Source organism: Podarcis vaucheri (assembly GCF_965113315.1).
Source record: "Podarcis vaucheri genome assembly, chromosome: 7".
Lineage (NCBI taxonomy): Eukaryota > Metazoa > Chordata > Lepidosauria > Squamata > Lacertidae > Podarcis > Podarcis vaucheri.
The window spans coordinates 17043175-17065228 of record NC_138765.1 but is presented as its reverse complement, the minus strand read 5'-3'; the positions used below and the strand labels follow the sequence as shown (position 1 = coordinate 17065228).

Below are 22054 nucleotides of genomic sequence, written 5' to 3'. Positions count from 1 at the left end.
GTAAACAATCACCCTGATAAACAGTTGATACTATATTTTTCATGCCAAGAATATGCACAACTCTGGAGTTTACATGTTCTTTTGCTGGAGGTTAGCTCAGTTAATGCTGTTACGCACTTACTTGGAAGTAAGTTCCACAACTCATTGGAATTTCAGAGTAAACATAAATAGGAATTTGCTCAAAATAATATCCCTATACAAGAATTTAGTTATTTCCATCCCACATTAATGTTCTCTGATTTCACCTCATCTCTAGATGGGGAACCCATAGTTTAACTACCTAAAGCAGTTAAAAATTTGCATCCTCTGTTCACCAGAATGGTAGAGATGCTAGCCATCAGCCTTTTCATGCTGCTGTTGCTGTTATGATTTTTGGCATTTGTACAGCGCTCCATAAAATAAATGTTCTTTGGGCAATTACGACAACCATTTCTATTGCAGAATGCAAAGTACTTTACCCTTTTCTCAGCTTCAAACCACTGCTGTAATACCAGCCAGAATGAAACCCATTTCACAGATGGGCAATGGAGAGAGATGGTAACTAACCCATGACTGGCTAGCACAGCCTTCAAGAACCTGGTATTCTCCAGGCATTTCATACTTTATGTCCTGTCAGCTCCGGTCAACATGGCTGTGCTGGCTAGAACTGATGAGGGCATGTTGTCATCCTAAGTAGCTGGAGAGTATCAGGCTAATGAAGGCAAGCCTAGTAAGTTTCTTACCGAACTGAGAAACGAATGCAGGAACTCAAGCCTGACACTTATATCCTGTATCATTTGTACTTCCACACAAACCTTGGTATAGGGCTGGGTACAGATGATTTTCACCCGGTCCCACTTTCTCTCAGCTGTGGCCTTCACAAGCTTATCTGGTCCAAACATACGAACCCTGTTGAGGTTGGTGCCGCTCTTGCTCTCCGAGGGGGACATGAAGGAGGATGTGACCAGCAGCACCTGAGATGAGAGGGAAAGGACTGGGGTGGAGGTCAGGGTGCACTGCCGGCTTAAAGGGATTACATTTTAGCCTCTAGCTTGACAGATGCCAGCCTAATGGGATTAAAATATGGGTTCACAGAGGTAGGAGGTGGTGGTGGTGGGGAACTAGAGAGGAACATTGAGTCATATTTATGGCTTCTGATGAAAACTGCCAAATGCACAATATACAGGGTGCTCCTCTTTACTCACATGCCGCTCCATGTCTCTATGGCACTTTCTTTGACTTGTCTAGCATTGTTTTGCATGTGGCTGCATTCAAGTGGCAGCTAGCCTATGCTGCTGGACTGCCACTCATGTGTGACTCTGGTCCCCACTCCCACTATCTCTAAGTTTGGCCTTTCTTTAACTAGGTTTAAGTACCACTTCCAGCCTCTGTGACATGGACCCCCATTAATAGACTGCTTCAACCCCACAGACTAGTAAAACAGTGGTGGTGGTGGGGGGGAATGTTCTACAGTAAATGAGACAGCCCAAACAAATTGCAAGGAGGACACAACTCTGATCCTGCAAAGCCCCAAACCACCAGCCTTTTGTTTAAAAACAGCTTGCTTTCAGGTCGGATGCGGAACGAGGCCCTTCCACAGTCTCTCTCACACACAGGCATTTGCTCACCTCATAGTTCTGCTCACTGGAGGAGGCAGAGCTGCCAGCCAATACTTCAACAAATGCGGAGCCTTCATTGCCAATGTCGATGCTGTGAATCTGCTCCTCTTTCTCAAACTGTGGGGAGACATGACAGCCTCAGCCAAGGGTTAGGGAACACCCAGAAATGTTGTCTTTCAGCCCAAGCTTCTAAAGTTTCTGACAAATTGAACACAGTGTCTCATTCATGCACGATTGCCGATATGTATGTATGCATGCACATACACTCACCTCATACGAAATCAAATATTATATCAGCCTTCCCCAACCCGGTGCCCTTCGGATGTTTTGGGATTGCAACTCCCATTAATTTCAGCCAGCAGAGCTGTGCTAGCTAGGGCTGATGGGAGTTGTAGTCCAAAGCATCTGGAAGACACAGGGTTGGGGGGAGGCTGTCTTATACCAGAGAACTGTCTACTCTAACTGGCAGTGACTCTCTAAGCTCTCACACAGAATCCTTCCCTTCCCAGCCCTGGTGCCCAAGATCCTTCTAACCACAGAGAATAGGGATTGAACTTGGAACCTTCAGCATGCAAACAATGTGCCCTACCAAAGGGCTATGGCTTTCTCACTGAAGGCCTGTCACACTTCCTATTTTTGTTGTGGGAAATATGGCAGTAGGGGTGTCAACCACTGGTGGTCACAATGCACAGCTGCTGGGCTGCATTCCAACTGCAAGTGATCCACCAAGCTATGACATAAAGATGAGATGCTAATCTGTTGCCTGGTTTTGAAGTTGACCTCTCAAGAGGTCATGCTTGCATGACTTCCCAAAACAGGGCTTCTACTCCCCCCCCCACCAAAGGGACAGATGGGTGGCAAAAGCAGCTCAATGGGAAGTGTGGACATGAGGACCTGGCAACCCACTGAGCACACCCAAGCCAACATAGTACCATTTTTGAAGCAATGCAACCACAGTAAGCCAAATGCCAATAGCAAACCTAAGTCAAGTTGCAACTAAACACACGCATGAGGTTTGTTATTTGCCAATGCTACAAATATTGCCAGTTCCCACAGTACGTTTCCTCCTCCACAGCCACTAATAATAATAATACCTTTATTGTCAATATTCAACCTGTGTACAATGAAATTAACCGAGCCTCCCCCACCCACAAACACTCAATCTCATTGCACTCTCTGTGCTTGTCGCACAACACACCAACCCCGAAAGTCAGTTGCACTATATTATTTTCCGTTCAACAGCCCATGGATAGAAACTGTTTTTTAGCTTGCTGGTACGACTGATTATACTTCTATATCTCCTGCCCGAGGGTAGAAGATTAAAGAGGTGCTGACCAGGGTGTGAATCATCCATGAGAATTTTTCTTACTCTCCTAAGGCAACAATCCCTTGCAATGTCATCTAGTAGGCTCAGGGGACAGGCCCATGATATCATGTGCTGTGTTTACCACCCTCTGTAAATACTTTTTGTCCGTGGCTGTCAAGCCAACGTACCACACTGTGATACAATATGAGAGGACACTTTCTATTGTGGACCGGTAGAAGGAGGTCATCAATTGTTGTTTAACATTGTTCTTTCACAAGACCCTGAGGAAGTGGGCCTTCCTAACCACCCGAGTTATATTGTTTTTCCAAGTGAGGTCTTCACTAAGGTAAACTCCCAGGAATTTAAAGGAAGAGACTCTCTCCACACAATGCCCCCTGATATAGAATCATAGAATCATAGAGTTGGAAGAGACCACAAGGGCCATCGAGTCCAACCCCCTGCCAAGCAGGAAACACCATCAGAGCACTCCTGACATATTGTTGTCAAGCCTCTGCTTAAAGACCTCCAAAGTAGGAGACTCCACCACACTCCTTGGCAGCAAATTCCACTGTCGAACAGCTCTTACTGTCAGGAAGTTCTTCCTAATGTTTAGGTGGAATCTTCTTTCTTGTAGTTTGGATCCATTGCTCCGTGTCCGCTTCTCCGGAGCAGCAGAAAACAACCTTTCTCCCTCCTCTATGTGACATCCTTTTATATATTTGAACATGGCTATCATATCACCCCTTAACCTCCTCTTCTCCAGGCTAAACATGCCCAGCTCCCTTAGCCGTTCCTCATAAGGCATCGTTTCCAGGCCTTTGACCATTTTGGTTGCCCTCCTCTGGACACGTTCCAGTTTGTCAGTGTCCTTCTTGAATTGTGGTGCCCAGAACTGGACACAGTACTCCAGGTGTGGTCTGACCAGAGCAGAATACAGTGGCACTATTACTTCCCTTGATCTAGATGCTATACTCCTATTGATGCAGCCCAGAATTGCATTGGCTTTTTTAGCTGCCGCGTCACACTGTTGGCTCATGTCAAGTTTGTGGTCAACCAAGACTCCTAGATCCTTTTCACATGTACTGCTCTCAAGCCAGGTGTCACCCATCTTGTATTTGTGCCTCTCATTTTTTTTGCCCAAGTGCAATACTTTACATTTCTCCCTGTTAAAATTCATCTTGTTTATTTTTGCCCAGTTCTCTAATCTGTCAAGGTCGTTTTGAAGTGTGATCCTGTCCTCTGGGGTGTTAGCCACCCCTCCCAGTTTGGTGTCATCTGCAAATTTGATCAGGATGCCCTTGAGTCCATCATCCAAGTCGTTGATAAAGATGTTAAATAAGACCGGGCCCAAGACAGAACCCTGTGGCACCCCACTAGTCACTCTTCTCCAGGATGAAGAGGAACCATTGATGAGCACCCTTTGGGTTCGGTCAGTCAGCCAGTTACAAATCCACTGAGTGGTAGCATAGTCAAGACCACATTTTACCAGCTTCTTTACAAGAATATCATGGGGCACCTTGTCAAATGCCTTGCTGAAATCAAGGTAGGCTACATCCACTGCGTTCCCTTCATCTACCAGGCTTGTAATTCTGTCAAAAAACGAGATCAGGTTAGTCTGACATGACTTATTATTCAGAAATCCATGCTGACTATTGGTGATCACAGCATTCCTTTCTAGGTGCTCACAGACTGTTTGCTTAATGATCTGCTCCAGAATCTTCCCTGCTATTGATGTCAGACTGACTGGGCGGTAATTATTTGGGTCCTCTCTTTTCCCCTTTTTGAAAATAGGGACAACATTTGCCCTCCTCCAGTCTGCCGGGACTTCGCCTGTTCTCCAGGAATTCTCAAAGATGACTGCCAGTGGTTCTGAGATCACATCTGCCAGTTCTTTTAATACTCTTGGATGCAGTTCATCTGGCCCTGGAGACTTGAATACATCTAAACTAGCCAAATATTCTTGTACTATCTCCTTAGTTATTCTGGGCTGTGTTTCCTTTGCTGAATCATTTGCTCCAAATTCTTCAGGTCGGGCATTGTTTTCTTTATCGGAGAAGACTGAGGCAAAGAAGGGATTGAGTAGTTCAGCCCTTTCTGTGTCCCCTGTTTGCATTTCACCATCTTCTCCTCTGAGTGACCCCACTGTTTCTTTGTTCTTCCTTTTGCTACAAACATACCCATAAAAGCCTTTTTTGTTGCTTTTAACCTCTCTAGCAAGCCTGAGTTCATTCTGTGCTTTAGCTTTTCTGACTTTGTGTCTACACGTGCTGGCTATTTGTTTGAATTCCTCTTTGGTGGTTTCCCCCCTTTTCCATTTTTTGTACACATCCTTTTTTTAATCTTAATTCAGTTAAAAGTTCTTTAGATAGCCACCCTGGCTTCTTTAGGCACCTTCCATGTTTCCGTCTCATTGGTATTGCCTGACGTTGTGCTTTTAGTATCTCCCTCTTAACAAACTCCCAGCCATTATGAACTCCCTTTCCTTTTAGTATTGTTGTCCATGGGATCTCACCCAGCACTTCCCTAAGTTTTATGAAGTCGGCTTTCTTAAAGTCAAGAAATTGAGTCCTAGTATGCTTGGCTGCTCCTTTCCGCTGTATAGTAAACTTCAGAAGAGCATGATCACTCGCGCCTAATGATCCTTCCACTTCTACCCCACTAACCAGGTCATCAACATTGGTTAGGACCAGATCTAAAATGGCTGTTCCTCTTGTTGCTTCTCCCACTTTCTGGACAATGAAGTTGTCTGCAAGGCCAGTGAGAAATCTGTTTGACCTTATGCTCTTGGCTGAGTTTGACGTCCAACAAATATCCGGGTAATTGAAGTCCCCCATTACTACTATCTCCCTTCCTTTTGCATGCTTGCATGATATACAACGTGGCTAGTTCCCCTCTCTTCCTCCGAAAGTCCAACACCATCTCCTTTGTCTTGCTAATATTTAGGTGCAAGTTATTCTCTAGGCACCATGTAGATACTTTGCCTGCAATCACTTGGAGACACAATAGCATAAATCAGGGTGTATGAACATATTTCCACCAGCAAGCTCCATCACCATGCCGACATCCTGTCCAGCTGTCACTCTCTACAAAATCAAGACAGCTGTTATCTAAGCCTACAACCTGATTCAGTTTAGCTTCCTTCCAAGTAAGGTATTTGCGTAGCTAAGAAAGAAGTTCAGCTGTTTAAGTATGCAAGAAACTAATTGTGCAAGCCAATCCCAGGTATTTTAGCCCCAAAGAAATTGCATCACACGCTTCTTGCCCCGTTTACACTCCTAACAATCCTACAAAGTGCAGGTGGGGGAGTCGAGGCAGATTTCAAATGCTCAGGTTAACAAAAACTCACCTGTAGTATGGCAGAGATGTGCTTCTCCCCAGCCTGTGCGGCCTTCCACTTGCGATAGGTGTCGGCCTTAAGCAGGTTCTCAGCACAGTGCGTCTGGGGCGAGAAGAGAGATGAGATGAGAAGGGTAAAAAAGAAGGGGCAGGAAAGAATCTCTCATCTAGAGCAGGAATGACTTGCCCACATCATCCGCACTGTGATTTCTTCAGCTGCACACACACCATACATTTAAAACACAATCCGCTCCTCTCACTCCCAAGAATCCTACAAACTGTATAGTCTGCCCCATAAAAAGCTACAATTTGCAGGACCAACTACAGTTCCCAGGACCCTTGGATGTCCATATGTGTGCTTTAAAATGTATGGTGTGTACACAGCTGTTCTCCCCATCACTCCCCACCCCCTATACTGGAACTGTAGTTTGCCTCACACAGAGCTACAATTCCCAGCACCCTGCACAAGCAACAGTTCCCAGGACTCTTGGGTCTGCGCTTTAAATGTATGGTGTGTTGTCCTCTCCACCACTCCCCACCCTATCACTTCACCCTACATATGGCCTCACTCAAAAATCTCCTCTGGTCTCCTATCCCTTAATTTATCACCCACCTCTCTCCCCGCCCTCCAGAATGGGCTCTTCCAGGCTCCACCAATCAAAACCCAACTCCTCCCGACCACCCCCATCCTAGATATGAATGGTTGCGCCCAACCGCCGAGAGGAAATAACGGAACCTCCCTCCCCTCCCTCGGCCACGGAGCGTCCTTTTTAGAAAGGCGGCCTCGCCCTCACCGGGTCGGAGCTGCTGGCAGACACCACATGTCGGATTGCGATCTCCGGCATCTCCCCGCCACTTTCTGTCACCACCGTGACCCGGTAGCAAAACTCCCCTGGCCGGCCGGAAGCGCCGGATCCCGACGACGCTCAGCTCTATGGTATGTTCTCGCCCGCCCGCCGCTCATAGACTCCTCCTACCTGGATGAGTCCGCCAGGAGCTTTTGCGCAGGCGCCTAAGGGCAAGGCCGCGTTGGCTCGGAGGCACGAGCGCCCCCTGCCGTCGTTTCTTTTCTTTTTTTTCTGTTCAAGTCAGGTTTTGCTTCCCGACGGGCGAGTCCCACCTGCTCCTTTAAGCGCATGCGCTCTCGCTCGCTCTCAGAGCGTGCATTAAACTGGCGGGAAATTTCTTATTAATTGCAAGCAAGCAAGCAATAAATGAATACCAAGAGCAACCCTGCGAAATAAATGATATAACATGCAGTTACTAATGTATTCAGTACTTATTTAGATGTATTAATTCAGTTGTTACTGCCACATGCTTAGAAAGTTAAGGAGATAGCAATCTGCTTTAACTTTAAAGTGTTGTAGATTTTTCTCATTCCCCCCTGCTTTTTTGCTTTTTTTTTTGCAAACCATGCTGTCGCTACAGTCAAGCAGCGTGCAAATTTTACGAGATGAGAAGGAAAAAAAACTTCCTATTTGAAATGTGTTTGTTTGATTCATTATTAACACTATTATTAACAAACCATCAAAAAAGCAGGTGACAGGAACTGGCGTCATGAGGTGTGAAAGCAAAGCCATTGCTTTCTGTTGCTTCCTCTTTGACGTTTTATGATTAATCTGAGCCTTCAGAAGCGAGTAGAGCTGCTTTTCCATGGATAGAAGGGAAAGCACTTTTGCCAACTCATGACCCAGGGGGCATTGAGGCAGGTGGACTCAGGGGGGAAGATGTGTGGGGCACCATGTTGGAGACCCCTGCCCCAACTGAATACACTTGAGACCTGCTTCCTAGTGCTGTACAGTGAGGCGAGCGGGCAGTGCTGGATTTACATATAAGCTAAACAAGCTATAGCTTAGGGCCCCACTCTCTTGGGGGCCCCCAAAAAAATTAAAGCAAAAACAGAACAAAACAAAACTGGATGTACATTTCCAAAATTGTATTTCAGTTCAACAATTACTTTGATAAAAGTAATTGTTATGTGCAAATGGCTTTAGATACCTATTAGGTCCATCAATTACCATATAGCATATATTCAACGCAAAAAAACAGCAACAATTTGTTGTTGACAAAGGACAGCTGGACATATAAAGGGCCCCATTACCTTCAGTAGCTTAGGGCCTCATCAAACCTAAATCCGGCCCTGGGAGCGGGTGGCGCTGTGGTCTAAACCACTGAGCCTCCTGGTCTTGCGGCGGTTCAAATCCCCGCAATGGAGTGAGCTCCCGTTGCTCTGCCCCAGCTCCCGCCAACCTAGCAGTTCGAAAGCATACCAGTGCAAGATGAGTACTGCACCCCATAGTCAATTTTAACTGGACTTAACCATCCAGGGGTCTTTTACCTTTACATATTCAGTATTGCCTAAATGGGCAGCTGGATGTCGGAGTAGATGATCCAGTAGCATGAAAGCATTTTTTGGGGGGTGGCAGGTAATTTGTCCAGGTACCAGATAGATCAGACCACTGTTTGTCTCCTGCCCCAAACGTGCGTGCCAACAGAAACAACTCTATCAGCCCTCAATCTGAGCTTGTTTCTCTTGACTCATCCACTTTTACTGTTACCCGATTCCTTTTGGAACAAGCTTCAGCTCAATTCCTCCCTCAGAGTCTCTGCCCAAGCACTCGGCCCCTTTCAGAATCTGGCAACAGGCTTGGCTCCTAGAAATAGCATCCCATTGTGTGCCTCTTTGGGGCCATTACGTCCCTCCAAGATTCATTTACGAACATAAATGCTGAGCCATCCTTCTGCAACCCAATGCCCTCCAGAAATTTTGGGCTACAGAGCCCTTCAGCCCCAGCAATGCAGGCTAGAAAATTGGGGAAGGCTGTAATAAGCACTCTCGTTCAAATAATTTCATAAAAGAAACAGTTGCTTCCAGAGCAGGTGCTCAGATGCAAAGGAGGTCGGGAGACTTGTAGACAAATTCCACCAACATGGTTGCTCATGCTTCATTTGTGAGCAGGTCTGAAAACCTGAGTCTAGTGGAAATACGACCCTCAATGTTTTTTGGGGGGTTTTTTGAATGCACATGCTCAACCTAGCTGCCATGGGAGGAGGGGAAAACAACCAGAAAAGCAGACTAAAAAAATGAACGCAAATAAAACCCATATAAAATCTGAGGCCAAAAGGTTGAAAATTAGAACACCAGACAAAATTAAAAATGGAACAACTAAGCCTGGACTCAAGGTGGATGAGCCCCAAGAGATGGGAAGGTAAATGAGGATTTATTGTGCAGCGTGCAAATACATAAAAGCATGACTGTGTTGTTGTTTAGTCGTTTAGTCGTGTCCGACTCTTCATGACCCCATGGACCAGAGCACGCCAGGCACTTCTGTCTTCCACTGCCTCCTGCAGTTTGGTCAAACTCTTTTTTTAAAAAAAATAATATCTATTAAAAGTTTAAGAATTAAAGAAAAAAGTAAAAAAGGAAGAGAGAAGATAGACAATACAAATCAATACATTACAATACATATAAAAAAGCAAAAGACACGATACATCAAAACAAAAACAAAAGCAAAAACAGTTAAAAACACATCCAATATTTCCATATCATTATCTTTCATTAACTTGTTTCATCGACCTCCTCACACCTCGCTTTTTGTGTTATAGTTATTAATTATTTCAGCAAATCCTTTCCATCTTTCACTGTTTTCTGTCATTTAATTATCTTAATTTATTTTAACCTTATCTTACCATTGAAACCCTAAAACTTATTTATACTTAACTCCTTATAACATTTCTACTAAAGCCATATAATTTCATTCCAACATTTTTCTAACACTCATTAATTTTGCAACATTTCTCTAAATAATTTTTTTTTTAAAAAACTTTTTTCCCAATCTTCTTCCACCGTCTCTTCGCCCTGGTCCCGGATTCTGTCAGTCCTTTCTATCAATACCATATGGTCCATCAACCTGGTGACCTTCTGTCCAAGGCTCTTAACTCTCTTCCATGTCCCTTCTGCAGATCTTCTTCATATTTATACATGCACTTTACTTTATCTTCTGCTGATCTTGTTCTTAATTTCCTTCCTTTGTCACTGAGGAGTAGATCTCGGGGAAACTCCAACCTAACAATGTCTTTATTCCTTCTCGACGGGTCAGCCCATTCTCCATAGTCAGAACTAAAGTCCAATAGATATTTCAGAGCGCCACTCTCCCTCTGACCCAAATCCAGATCCCAAAGGCCAGAGCACCCCTGCATTGGAGGATCTATCCAACTTTCCTTCTCCAATCCAAGCAGAGCTCCATCCCACCAAATCTGACTTTCTCTAGATTCGATCATAAAGGGCAACAGCTTATGATCATCAAATTGCCTCTGTGAGGCCGGGGCTCTATCCACTTGAATTACTTGAGGTTCAACAACAACTTTCTCCTTCGTCTTCTCCACAGTTTGCCATGTCAAAACAGATTCCTGGGTCAATTCCTGAGTAATTTCTATATAGATATTCCCTTTTTGTCCCAACTCAGTCATTTTTTGTCCCAAATTGTCAATTTTATTAATCCACACATCAGTCTTCTCATGAAGATGTTCCAATAAAGCACTTGTCTTGCAAAATGCAATCACTTAGGCTTCTTCTGTCAACATTCTTGTCCAAGGTCAGACTCTGATTCTCACGCTCTTTAATCTCTGCAGCTGGAAAATCCCCCAGCTCCACTCCTGCAACAGTTTCAAAAGCTCTCTCTAGGGGAATCAATTTCTATTTTTATCCATCAAACGCAGATCCAGCGACAGAATTGGTTTCGATTTTCAGTTACTTTTTTTTACTCCTTTTTAAGTGCAAAAGGAGACAATGGAAACAATATATTTCTCTTATTTAACTATTTGTCAACATACATTTTATTCACAGTCAATGAACTTTCCCAAAACGTCAATCTTACTGGCAGCCCGTTCCCAGGTTCGAAACGGTGGTGATTTATCTTTCTTCACTCTCTCTCCTGCAGGCTTAAATGATCTAGAATTTTCCCCCTCTTCTCCTGCTTCCAAGGGGGGTTTAGTAATTTTAGCCGAAGGAGATTTAATCCTTTACAAAAGACATTCCAGGCTTTAGCTTGCGACGTCTTTGCTTCAATCTATTTACAAAAGAGGAAAATGGACTTCCTGTTTGAAACCTTCCCATTTCGATGCCAAATTAAGAAGTTTAAAGATCCAATTTTCCATTCTACTCACGGGTAGTTGTTTAGAGTCCAATTGTCCACAGGAAAAAGTCAGCGCTCTCCGGCAACAGCAATGCGGCTTCACTCTGTGAAAGAAGCAGTTGATTCGAAGCACCGCGCCGCTCACCCCACGTCGCTCCGGATCCCCGAAACTGGGTTTCCCAAGTAGGGGAGGCGCAAAAGGTGCCAGCTGAATCCCACGTCCACAGGCTTCTCCCACCTGTGGTTTTTAATGGGTCTCCGCCTCGTCGTGGCGGTCCAGACCCTGATTTCCACGGAGCGGATTCCTCCCGATGAGAGGAAATCCGCCATTGCCGGAGGCGCTAACCCGGAAGTCCCCAGTTTGGTCAAACTCATGCTGGTAGCTTCGAGAACACTATCCAACCATCTCGTCCTCTGTTGTCCCCTTCTCCTTGTGCCCTCCATCTTTCCCAACATCAGTCTTCTCTTCTCATGAGGCGGCCAAAGTATTGGAGCCTCAGCTTCAGGATCTGTCCTTCCAGTGAGCACTCAGGGCTGATTTCCTTAAGAATGAAGAGGTGTGATCTTCTTGCAGTCCATGGGACTCTCAAGAGTCTCCTCCAGCACCATAATTCAAAAGCATCAATTCTTCGGCGATCAGCCTAAAGCATGACTAAATGAATACAATTCCCAAATTAAATAAAAACACAGCAGAGGGCAACAATCTTTCTGCATCCTCAGCTGCTAATGTGTATACAGCCTTATTTGTCAATTGTAGGCTTAGTTGCCAATTGGAATCTCTTAAGGGGGATGGATTTGAAGTAGGGGCCTTTCGTTTCTGATCCCACTGCCAGTCTGGACTGGGTTTGAGGGTCCCTTACCCAGCAAAATGCTCTCTGGTGGGACCCCATCTATATGCATGTCTGCTGCAGCAGGCTTATGGCTCCACAGTTTGAGATAGGCAGCTGCAAGCAAACCACCATGGCAATAATCCACAAAATGCCTCTGCTGTAGTGTTGCCCCAGGGCATTGTGGCCGATTTAAATGTCGGACTTGCTTACAGATGCAGCTGACTGGAGTCGGCGGTGGGCCCAGTTGAAGGGTGTTGTGTGCTGATTCCATCATGGCCCCATTTTCAGTAAGGCGCTTCCTAACCTCAAGTATTTGGGGTCTCCTTCAAGGATTTTTACATCAAGGTCATGTTAATACTTGACTGACATCCATCTTTGAAAAAGAAAAACACCCAATCTTGTTTGAAAAAACTCCTCCTTCTCTTGGGGACAGCCAACACTAATGGATCACCTTCATTATTCTTTTTTAAAAAAGTGACCCTGGACCATTGAACCACTGAAATTGCAAGCAAGTAACTGGAATCCCTCCAATCTCAGTGCCTAACAATTGGTTCTGTGTTCTTTTACTTGAGTGTTCATATTTTTTGTTCCTGAGCAGTCTCGAGGTCAATCAACATTTCAAGGTTTTATCATCAGGGATGAGGACTCTGTGATGCCTGCTGGACTGCAACTTCCAACATTCTTGACCATTGGCTAAACCACTGGCTGGGGCTGATGGGAGTGGGAGCCCAGCAACATGCCAAGGGTCCATCCTTGTTTTACATCAACGGCAAGGAACTTACTGTATTTTTTGCTCCATAAGATGCACCTGACCATAAGATGCACCTTGTTTTTAGAGGAGGAAAGCAAGAAAAAAGCTCTCTGTCCCAATTTGACAGAGCACGCGAGGTCGAAAGATCCCCCTTCGTGCTGGCTCCTGGCTGCTCTCATGCAAGTCACAGAGCACCTCAGACGAAGGGAACTCTAAAAAGTGTTCTAAGGCCCTCTTCCCCCGCCTCGCCTTTCCCCACCCCCTCGTGTGGGTGGGGGACGTTTGCATGGGCGCTGCCATTAGGACACTCGCACAGGCCACACCCCCGCTGCTCCAGGAACCAAAGTCCCCAGCTCTGTTGCTGCCAGGGACCACATATACCTCCATAAGACACACAGACATTTCCCCTTGCTTTTTAGGAAGAAAAAAGCAGTGGCGTAGCGTGGGGGGTGCCAGGGGTGCCGGCCGCACCGGGCGCAACATCTGGGGGGGGGCGCGAGTCCAGAGGGAAGGGACAAGCAATCGAGGCTTGTTTGGGGTGGGGGGTCGTCATCTCCATTTGGCCGGCCCCCCTTGAGGAAGCGGGAACCTCTCCAAGGCGCAGCGCACCGTCGGTGGAGGGAAAAGAGCCGTGCAGCAGTAGCAGCAAAGCCGGGAGGAGGAGGAGGTGGAGGCGCCGCCTGCTGCAGGATCCGATCCGAGCCTGCTAATCGCTTGCTGGGAATTAAGCGGCTCAAAGAGGCAAAGGAAGACGTGGAGCTGCTGGCCCGGCTGGGAGGAAGCTGGAGAGAGCAGCGCGCCTGGGCACGGCGAGGTTGGGTAGGTGCGCCCTGGCTGGCTACCCGCCTCCCGGGCTCAGTGCCTCCATGAACCCTCCGGCGGCGATGGGAGAGATCGGGGGGGGGGGTGTGTGTCTGGAGCAGCCCCGGCTGGCCTGCTCCTGCTTCTCCTCCGCCTCCTTCCCGTTGCCGGCGCCTTGATCTCATCCGGATCAGGGACGAAACACGCCCATCCTTCGCTACTCCTTGTCGGGTCACTGCTTCATTTCTCCAGGGAGAGAGAAAGGAGAGGAGAGGTGCCAGGGATTGCCAAGCGCGCGTGACGCAAAGGGCCTGCCCACGTGTAGGCTGAGCTCCGCGTGGCGGGGGCGGAGGGAGGCGCTCTGCACATGCTTAGGAGGCGCTCGTCAGTGGCGTAGCGTGGGGGGTGCAGGGGGGCCCGGCTGCACCGGGCACAACATCTGGGGGTTAGGGGGCGCAAATCCACGGGTTAGGGGGCACAAATTACTTGCCTTGCCCCGGGTGCTGACAACCCACGCTACGCCACTGGAAAAAAGTGTGTCTTATGGAGCAAAAAATACAGTATGTTTGCAAGCTTCACTAGGCACTTGGCTGGCCTCTGTGAGAACAGGATGCTCTAACAGATAGTCTGTTTTGGTCTGATCCAGCAGGGCTTTTGCATACTGTAATCTGACCTGAATCCATGGGATAAGGATTCTGTGAGACAGAATTTAAAATAAGCCAATTACAGAGTTGACTTTTCCTTGTCATGAAGCTTTCTTGTGAATGGAACTCAGCACTGAAACCACGACTCAACATCCTGGGAGTGGGGGTAGGAGAAACAACCCAACAACAACAACAAAGTTAGTTACATTTTTTATTGTGTATGTGTCTATCTATCTATCTATCTATCTATCTATCTATCTATCATCTATCATCTATCACCATCGTTACCAAGGCACCCAAGATGGTTCACAAGTTTAAAACACTAAAGCAAGTACTTTATATAAAACAAAGATTGACAGAGTCCTCTTATGCCAACTGGGAGCTGATGGTATGTGTGCTGCCTTGCTGGGGTGAATAGCAGAGCTGAGCCAGAATTTCTCAGAAGTGATGTTACTGAGGGAAATCAGTGAGAATTTTCTCTTTTCTTCACCCTTTTTGTCAACTCTCGGGCAGTAGAGCATGAAACGCTTACTTTCAGGGTTGTGGGATCAAGCCCCACATTTTGGGGTTTTTTTAATCAAATATTTATTCAGATTTTACACAAAACATACAAAAAAGAAAAAAGAAAGAAGAGGAACAGCTAACAAGAAAATTACCAAAAAAAAAAAAATCTTAAAAAACCCGATAGTTGAAAAAATAAAAAAGAGAAAAAAGAAAGAACAATATCTTAAAAAGAAATAATCCATTTTTCAATATCTTAAGTTCATTTGCTTATTTCCTTGACCTCCTCACACCTCCCCTTTTGTATTCCCGTTTACAAAGTCCTTTCAGCAAATCCTTACCCTCTTTCATTTATCTTTACTCTATAATCTTAACCTATTATAACTATATATTTTCATCCAAATAACTATCTATATTTACATATTCTTATTAGCCTTGATACCAAAACCACTTATTTTCAGTCCAACATCATTTTAACATTCATTAATTTTACAGTATTTCTGTAGATAATCTTTAAATTTCTTCCAGTCTTCTTCCACCATTTCTTCTCCCTGGTCTCGGATTCTGCCAGTCATTTCTGCCAGTTCCATATAGTCCAAGCCCCACATTTTGAAAAAGATTCCCGCATTCCAGGGGCTTGCACTAGATGACCCTTGTGGTCCCAGTTCTACAAATCCATGATTCTATGAACAATTTCTCTCTTTCATCGCCCAGGAAAAGGGTGGAGAATCTTGGGAGAGGTCCTTTTCCCTTTACAGCTCTTTCTGTAGGCAGAGACTATGCCTTGTGAGGAAGAGCTGTAGCTCAGAAGAAAAGTATCTTCTTCATATGCAGAAGTTCCCTATTTTAATCTCCAGCGTCTCCACATGGAGCTGAAGGAGACACCATTCCTGAAACATGGAGAACAGCTGCCAGTTTGTGTAGGCAGTATTGAGCCAGATGGACCAGGGCATCTTGCTATGTTCCTAATCAAAGGGCTGTGTCACCGTTCCAAAAACTGGAGTGAAAGCTCAGCTCACTGGGACTCAATCCCAGCGGTGTTAGAAAACCCTTTCTATTTAAAAGAAAAAGGAGTGCAATGCGCTTTTAGATAGGGAAGCATTCCTCTTTCCACCAACTCTCTTTGTATCCCACAAGTTGAAACTCAAAGCTCCCAACTTCATTGCCAGGAGTGGGAAAGGTCGGGGTGGAATGAAGGTGGCTGTGTGCTCCCTTGGCTATGGGAGAGCGAGCGAGACCCAGCTGGCTCACAAAAGGACTCCTTGAGGCAGTCAATAGACAAAGAGGATCAGCTGTCAAGGGAGCTTGGGGGCTGCCCAAGGGTTTTAAGTGCCTCTCATCAAAAGCAACAAGCCGGACGCCAAGCTTATATTTACCCGTTCACTCCCTTATGTAACTGCTGCGGCTTATATACTTCCACTTGGACTCTTCATTGATAGAGGCAACAGCTCGGCAGAGATCTTGCGTCCCATCACGATGAAGACTCTGGTCAACCTTGGCCTCCTCCTGGCTTCTCTCCTGGGTAAAGGTGAGTCCATGTCATGGGGGAAATGCTGTTCCCTGATCTGCCTATTTGGTGTAATAATAATAGTAATAATAATTAATTTGTACCCTGCCCATCTGACTGGGATGCCCCAGCCACTCTGGGAGGCTAGAATTAAGTACAGTGGAACCTCGGAAGCCGAAAGCTGTAAACTCAAACGTTTCAGCTCCTGAATGATCAAAAACTGGAAGTGATTGTTCTGGTTTCTGAATGAATTTCAGAAGCCGAACGTCCGGCATGGCTTCCGATTGGCTGCAGGATGCTTCTGCAGCCAATTGGAAGCTGTGCCTTGGAAGTCAAATGTTTTGGAAGCTGAACAGATTCCGTTCAGCTTCCAAGGTACAGCTGTTTGTTGTAATTTGGATCCAAAGACCCATCCATGCTACTTTGTGGTTTGGAGGTGTATGGTCAGGGTCCCTAAGAAGTGCCTGCTGGATCAGGCCAATGGCCCATCTAGTCCATTATCCTGTTCTCACAGTGGGCAACGAGATGCTTGTAGGAAGCCTACAATCAAGACCCAAGAACAAGAGTCCTCTCCCCTCCTGTGGTTCCCAGCAACTGATTCAGAAGCATTGCTGCTTCCAACTGTGAAGGCAGAGCCGAGCCCTCACGACTAGTAGCTATTGATAACCTTCCCCTCCATGAATTGGCCCAGTACTCTTTGAAAGCTATCGCTGCCTCTTGTGGGAGCAAATAAACAAACGCTGTGAACAGAAAACGTAATGCAGAACAGTGACGTCCAACGCAGTGGCGTAGCGTGGGGGGTGCAGGGGGGGCCGGCCGCACTGGGCGCAACATCTGGGGGTTAGGGGGCGCAAATCCACGGGTTAGGGGGCAAAAATTACTTGCCTTGCCCCGGGTGCTGACAACCCACGCTACGCCACTGGTCCAACGCAATATAAAAGCAGCAAGAAGAGTTAAGAGCAGTGGGCTGGATCCATGCAGAGGGTGCAGTGAGAGGCATGCCCTACTCAAGGAGTAAGTCTCATTGAATTCAGGGAGGCTTACTTCCCTTAAGTGGGTATAGGATTCCACCTTGGCAGAGCATTCTGAAATAGCTGCAGGAGAGAGAACAAGCTTGTTTTCTCCTGCTCTGGAGGGTAGGACTCGAACCAATGGCTTCAAGTTACAAGAAAGGAGATTCTCCCAAGGGAGACTGTCAGAAAGCTCCTAGCATCGGAAAGTTTCTCCCCTGATGTTTAGTCAGAAACATCAGGGGAGAAACTTTCCGATGTTAGGAGCTTTTTGACAGTCTCCCTTGAGAGGTTGTCAACTCTTCTTCTCTAGAAGTTTTTAAGCAGAGGTTGGACGGCCATCTGTCACGAATGCTTTAGCTGAGATTCCTGCATTGTAGGGCGTCGGATTTAGTTGACCATTGGGGTCCCTTCCAACTCTACAATTCTATGACAAGGAATCCAAGGCAAAGGATCTGCCAATTCTAAAGCTGGACTTGTATCAGTGGAGTAAAAGTGTGTGTGTTCGGGGCGGGGGGGGTATTTCCCCTCTTCCACAAGTTTTTTTATTTTAATTTTTTCCTATTGATCACCACAGGAGGCAAATAAGCACAACAGCTCCAGAGGATTGCAACCCTCCTTTGATCTGCCCCCCAAATCCCCCCTTTTGCCCTCTCTGCCATCAGAGCCCCGTGGTCAGGAGGAGGGGCAGCCCCAGAATGCAGAGGCCTCTGGGGGCAGATGTTCTGCTGCAACCATGGATGACACAGAAGGATACTCACAAAGCCCTACAACCCTTGTAACACCCTCCTAGAGTTTGGATTTTGGATTTGATATCCTGCTGTATCACTACCCTAAGGAGTCTCAAAGCGGCTAACATTCTCCTTTCCCTTTCTCCCCCACAACAAACACTCTGTGAGGTGAGTGGGGCTGAGAGACTTCAAAGAAGTGTGACTGGCCCAAGCTGCATGTGGAGGAGCGGAGACGCGAACCTGGTTTACCAGATTACAAGTCTACCGCTCTTAACCACTACACCACACTGACTCTCTAGGGACCACAGGATTACGTCCCAAGTTAGTTCAACTTAGTTTGCATTAAACGCAATGGGAAAGAATGCCACACTTTTGATTTCAGTGGCCCCTGAGCCCAGCTATCTCAGTCTGGAGGACCTCACCCAGTGCATCCACTGTGAATGCAAATATTCTGTTGAGTGTCCTCATTTCTAATCAGCTTGCTTCATTCATACAAGCTTGTCTCTTTCCTCTTCCTCTGCTCCTTTCCGCAGGCTCCTGCCTAATCTGCGAGACCTGCATCAGCCCCGGTGAAAGCTGCACTGGCCTGGCTCATCCCTGCAGAATGAATGAAGACACCTGCCTAACCATCGTGGGAATGAACTCTTTGGGTGAGTGATGCAAAGAGGGACACACAAGTCCTGCCTTGGTCCAATAGAGGGAGAAGGGGGGTCTCTGATTCCCGCAGATTTTAGGCTTCAATGAACATCAGTTTCCTTTTCCTGTGTGCTATGCATAAATCTTCCTTTAAGCTTTCAAGCTTGCAGGCATATCTCTTTCGGAAGTCTGCAAGGAGGATGTGAGGATGACAGCGATCTCCTGCTGTTGTTCCCCACAGACTTAAGGCAACACCTGCACCTTCACTGCATTCTTTTCAGCACTTGCTGAAGCCATTATTATTTAGACAAGCCTACTCAGATGTTTAATAACTTTATATGAGTTTTAATTGGTTTTAGGCTGTTCTGTTGTGGTTTAAATTTCTTGTATGCTGTATTTTTTTTTAGTCGTTTTATTGTTTTATCTTTTTTGTAAACTGCTTTCAAGTTTCCCTCCCCCTACAATCAAGCGATATATAAATTTTATGAAAGAAATAAAATATTCATTTAAAGCAGTATCATAACGCTTTTAACAGGCATGGCTTCCCCCAAAGAATCCTGGGAGCTGTAGTTTATTAAGGGTTCTGAGATCTCTTAGGAGAACCCCTATTCCCTTCACAGAGCTACCAGTGTTCCTTGGGATGGGAAAACCATACAATCACAGAATTGTAGAGTTGGAAGGGACCATGGGGGTCATCTAGTCCAACCCCCTGCAATGCAGGAATCTTTTGCTCAAGGTGGTGCTCAAACCTACAACCCTGAGATTAAGAGTCTCATGCTGTACAAACTGAGCTATTGATGGTTAAAGCTGAATTGTAGCTTTGTGAAGGGAATAGGGGTCTCTCCTAACAATTCTCAGCACCCTTAGTGCAGATGGGGTCTAATATTCAGTGGCATGATCCTCTGTATTGCTCCCACCAAGGTCCTCTGAGGCAAGAGGGCAAAGCTGAGCAACTGGTACATGCACACGTTGTGATGGGATGGGAGCAAGCTTTTCTTGCTGATATTTTTTTCAAATGTTCTCAAATCCTCAGCCTTTGTGCAAAAAAGAGAAAAATCTACAATGAACCAGCTCTCTTAATGGCTGTTTTTCATTTTCCAGGTGGTGATGATACCACAGAGACCCTCAAGACCTGCATTGCTGCTGAAGATTGCTATTCTGGTTCCATCAGTGTCACCACCAATGCCGGGCTCCACCTTCAGAGCATCTCTAGCTGCTGCCAGGATGACCTCTGCAACCGTTGGGAACTGACCTGTATGGAACTCTCTGCTTCTCTCCTCTAAGCGGTTTTTCCTTGACCCGTGCTTTCTAGGCATGAGTCCCAGCAACTTTCTCCTTTTCCCACTCCTTTCTCAGGGAAAATCTGCTCTTTCACTTTAAATTGGAGCAAACAACAATCTGGAGAATACCCAAACTGCTGTTTGCTCCAGTTCAGCACTAAAGAGTCATTTTACGACTTCCTTGTGGAATGTCCTCACATCAGATGTCAAGGAAATAAAGAACTACACAACTTTTAGAAGGCATCTAAAGGCTGAGGAAACCCAGCCAGATGGACGGGGGTATAAATAGTTGTTGTTGTTGTTGCTGCTGCTGCTGCTGCTGCTGTTATTATTATTATTATTATATACCCCGGGGGTAAGCAGCCTTCACAGTACCTCATTTCCAAACCCTGCATAGTCCAAGGACCTCTGGTATCTTGCACTGCTGAGAGATTGGGGTGGCATGAAACAATATGTTGTGCCTCACAGTTTGAGAGTGACTGGGCTTTGCATGGGTTTTTCTTCGCAGTGCCGCCTACGAACCTCACCTCCAATGGACTGCAGTGTTCAGCTTGTTCGGTCTTTGGTTCCAGCCACTGCAAGGGGACTGAGATGCTGAATTGCACCGGAACAGACAATCGCTGCATCATGGTATCTGGGACGCTAAATGCCGGTATGAGTAAAAAAGCATATACTGTAGTACTCTGTCCTCTGTCAATTGATTTCAGTCACATAATCCACAATAAGAAGCAACAGACACTAAAACTATGATCTCCAGCAGAGTGGCCAGCCCTATTTGCCTTTCACAGCAAAAGCAACCACGAATCAGCACAGAGGAGAATCAGGCAACATATCCCAAAAGGCTTGGATGTGCAGAAAAGTCTCAGCCAAAAGGGAAACATTTGCTGAATGAAAACTTCTGCCATCCCCCCCCCATCATGTTCCCTAGGAAAAGAGAATTAGTATTTAAACCAGGGTTAGCCAATATGGCGTCCTGCAGATTCGGCTGAACCACAGCTCCCATCACCCCTGCTCATTGGCCGTGCTGGTTGGGGCTGATTGGAGGTGGAGTCCAGCAACGTCTAGAGGACTCCAGGTTCCTCATCACTGGATAGATGTGAATCCCAGTGTTCAGGGGAGAATGCTGCTGCATAGGTTGCCAAAACTGCACCTCCTACACACACGTACGACAGAGCTACCAGCAGATTCAGTCTAATGTTAGATGGTAAAAATAAATAAAAATAGAAGACCCCACACCCCCAGCCCTGGAGATAGTCCTAGTGCTACCTAGAGATTGAGTCTGGGGCCTTCTGCATGTGAAGAAGATGTGCATTTGCCACTGAGCAAAACCCTTCCTCTTTGTGTTGCTAACCAACGTCATCCTCTGCCCGCAGGTGGTTTTCCTTCTACGTTCACGGCAAGAGGATGCAGCACAGAGACGGCCTGCTCATTGCCCCTGGGGACGGCCCTTTACTCAGCAGGAGTGATCTTCAACCTTGACAAGGTGTCATGCAGCCCGGCCCCGAAAGCCACAGAAAGCCACTAAGGGGGAAGAAGGTGGTTCAGGAACAACGAGCTCTGTGAAATGCCCAAGGTGGCATCCAAGCCATTCATCTCAAGCCCTCTTAGGCCAATTTAAGTGTCACGACTTCCCCCAGGGAATCCTGGGAACTGTCATTTGTTGAGGATCTCCTAACAACTCCCAGCACCCTTAACAGCTCCCAGGATTCTTTGAGGCAAGCCATGACTCTTTTTTTTAAAAAAAAATACTTTTATTGAAAAATATTAGCAACATAAATTATCAATCAACATAACCAATTACATTTCCCCCCTTTTTATTCCCTCCCCTCTCTCAATCTCCCACCCCCCAGAGACTTTCCTCAGCTCCCCTCTCTGATTTGTTTATACATATTTTTCTCTGCATATTATAGAATTGTACATATCATTACCTTATCCATCATATGTTCTACTAATAATTTTTTGGATGTTTATTCAAAGCCTGCCAAGGA

General features: G+C 46.1%; 2 protein-coding genes across 4 annotated transcripts in view; one reads left to right on the top strand and one right to left on the bottom strand.

The window, feature by feature from the left end:
• Positions 1-7164, bottom strand: part of XRCC1 (X-ray repair cross complementing 1) — a 20328-nt gene extending 13164 nt beyond the window's left edge. For both annotated transcript variants that reach the window (XR_014222072.1, XM_082233100.1), the window contains exons 1-4: positions 7035-7164; positions 6251-6343; positions 1608-1715; positions 795-953 (exon numbers count right to left, since the gene is read on the bottom strand). Coding sequence is in view for 1 of the 2 variants with exons in the window: in XM_082233100.1 (XP_082089226.1) it covers positions 795-953; positions 1608-1715; positions 6251-6343; positions 7035-7085 (411 nt within the window). In the remaining variant the exon portion in view is untranslated. The remainder of the gene's footprint in view (positions 1-794; positions 954-1607; positions 1716-6250; positions 6344-7034) is intronic.
• LOC309537959 (phospholipase A2 inhibitor and Ly6/PLAUR domain-containing protein-like) lies at positions 7070-22054 on the top strand. 2 transcript variants are annotated; one of them, XM_082233121.1, is made up of 6 exons: positions 7070-7177; positions 16342-16430; positions 18684-18800; positions 19888-20040; positions 20575-20718; positions 21440-22054. In XM_082233121.1, exons 2-6 carry the CDS (start codon positions 16379-16381, stop codon positions 21589-21591), a joined length of 618 nt encoding a protein of 205 aa, XP_082089247.1. In that variant the 5' UTR covers positions 7070-7177; positions 16342-16378; the 3' UTR covers positions 21592-22054. The 2 variants fall into 2 exon arrangements, with proteins under 2 accessions (XP_082089247.1, XP_082089246.1); XM_082233120.1 differs by lacking the exon at positions 7070-7177 and adding an exon at positions 9132-9449.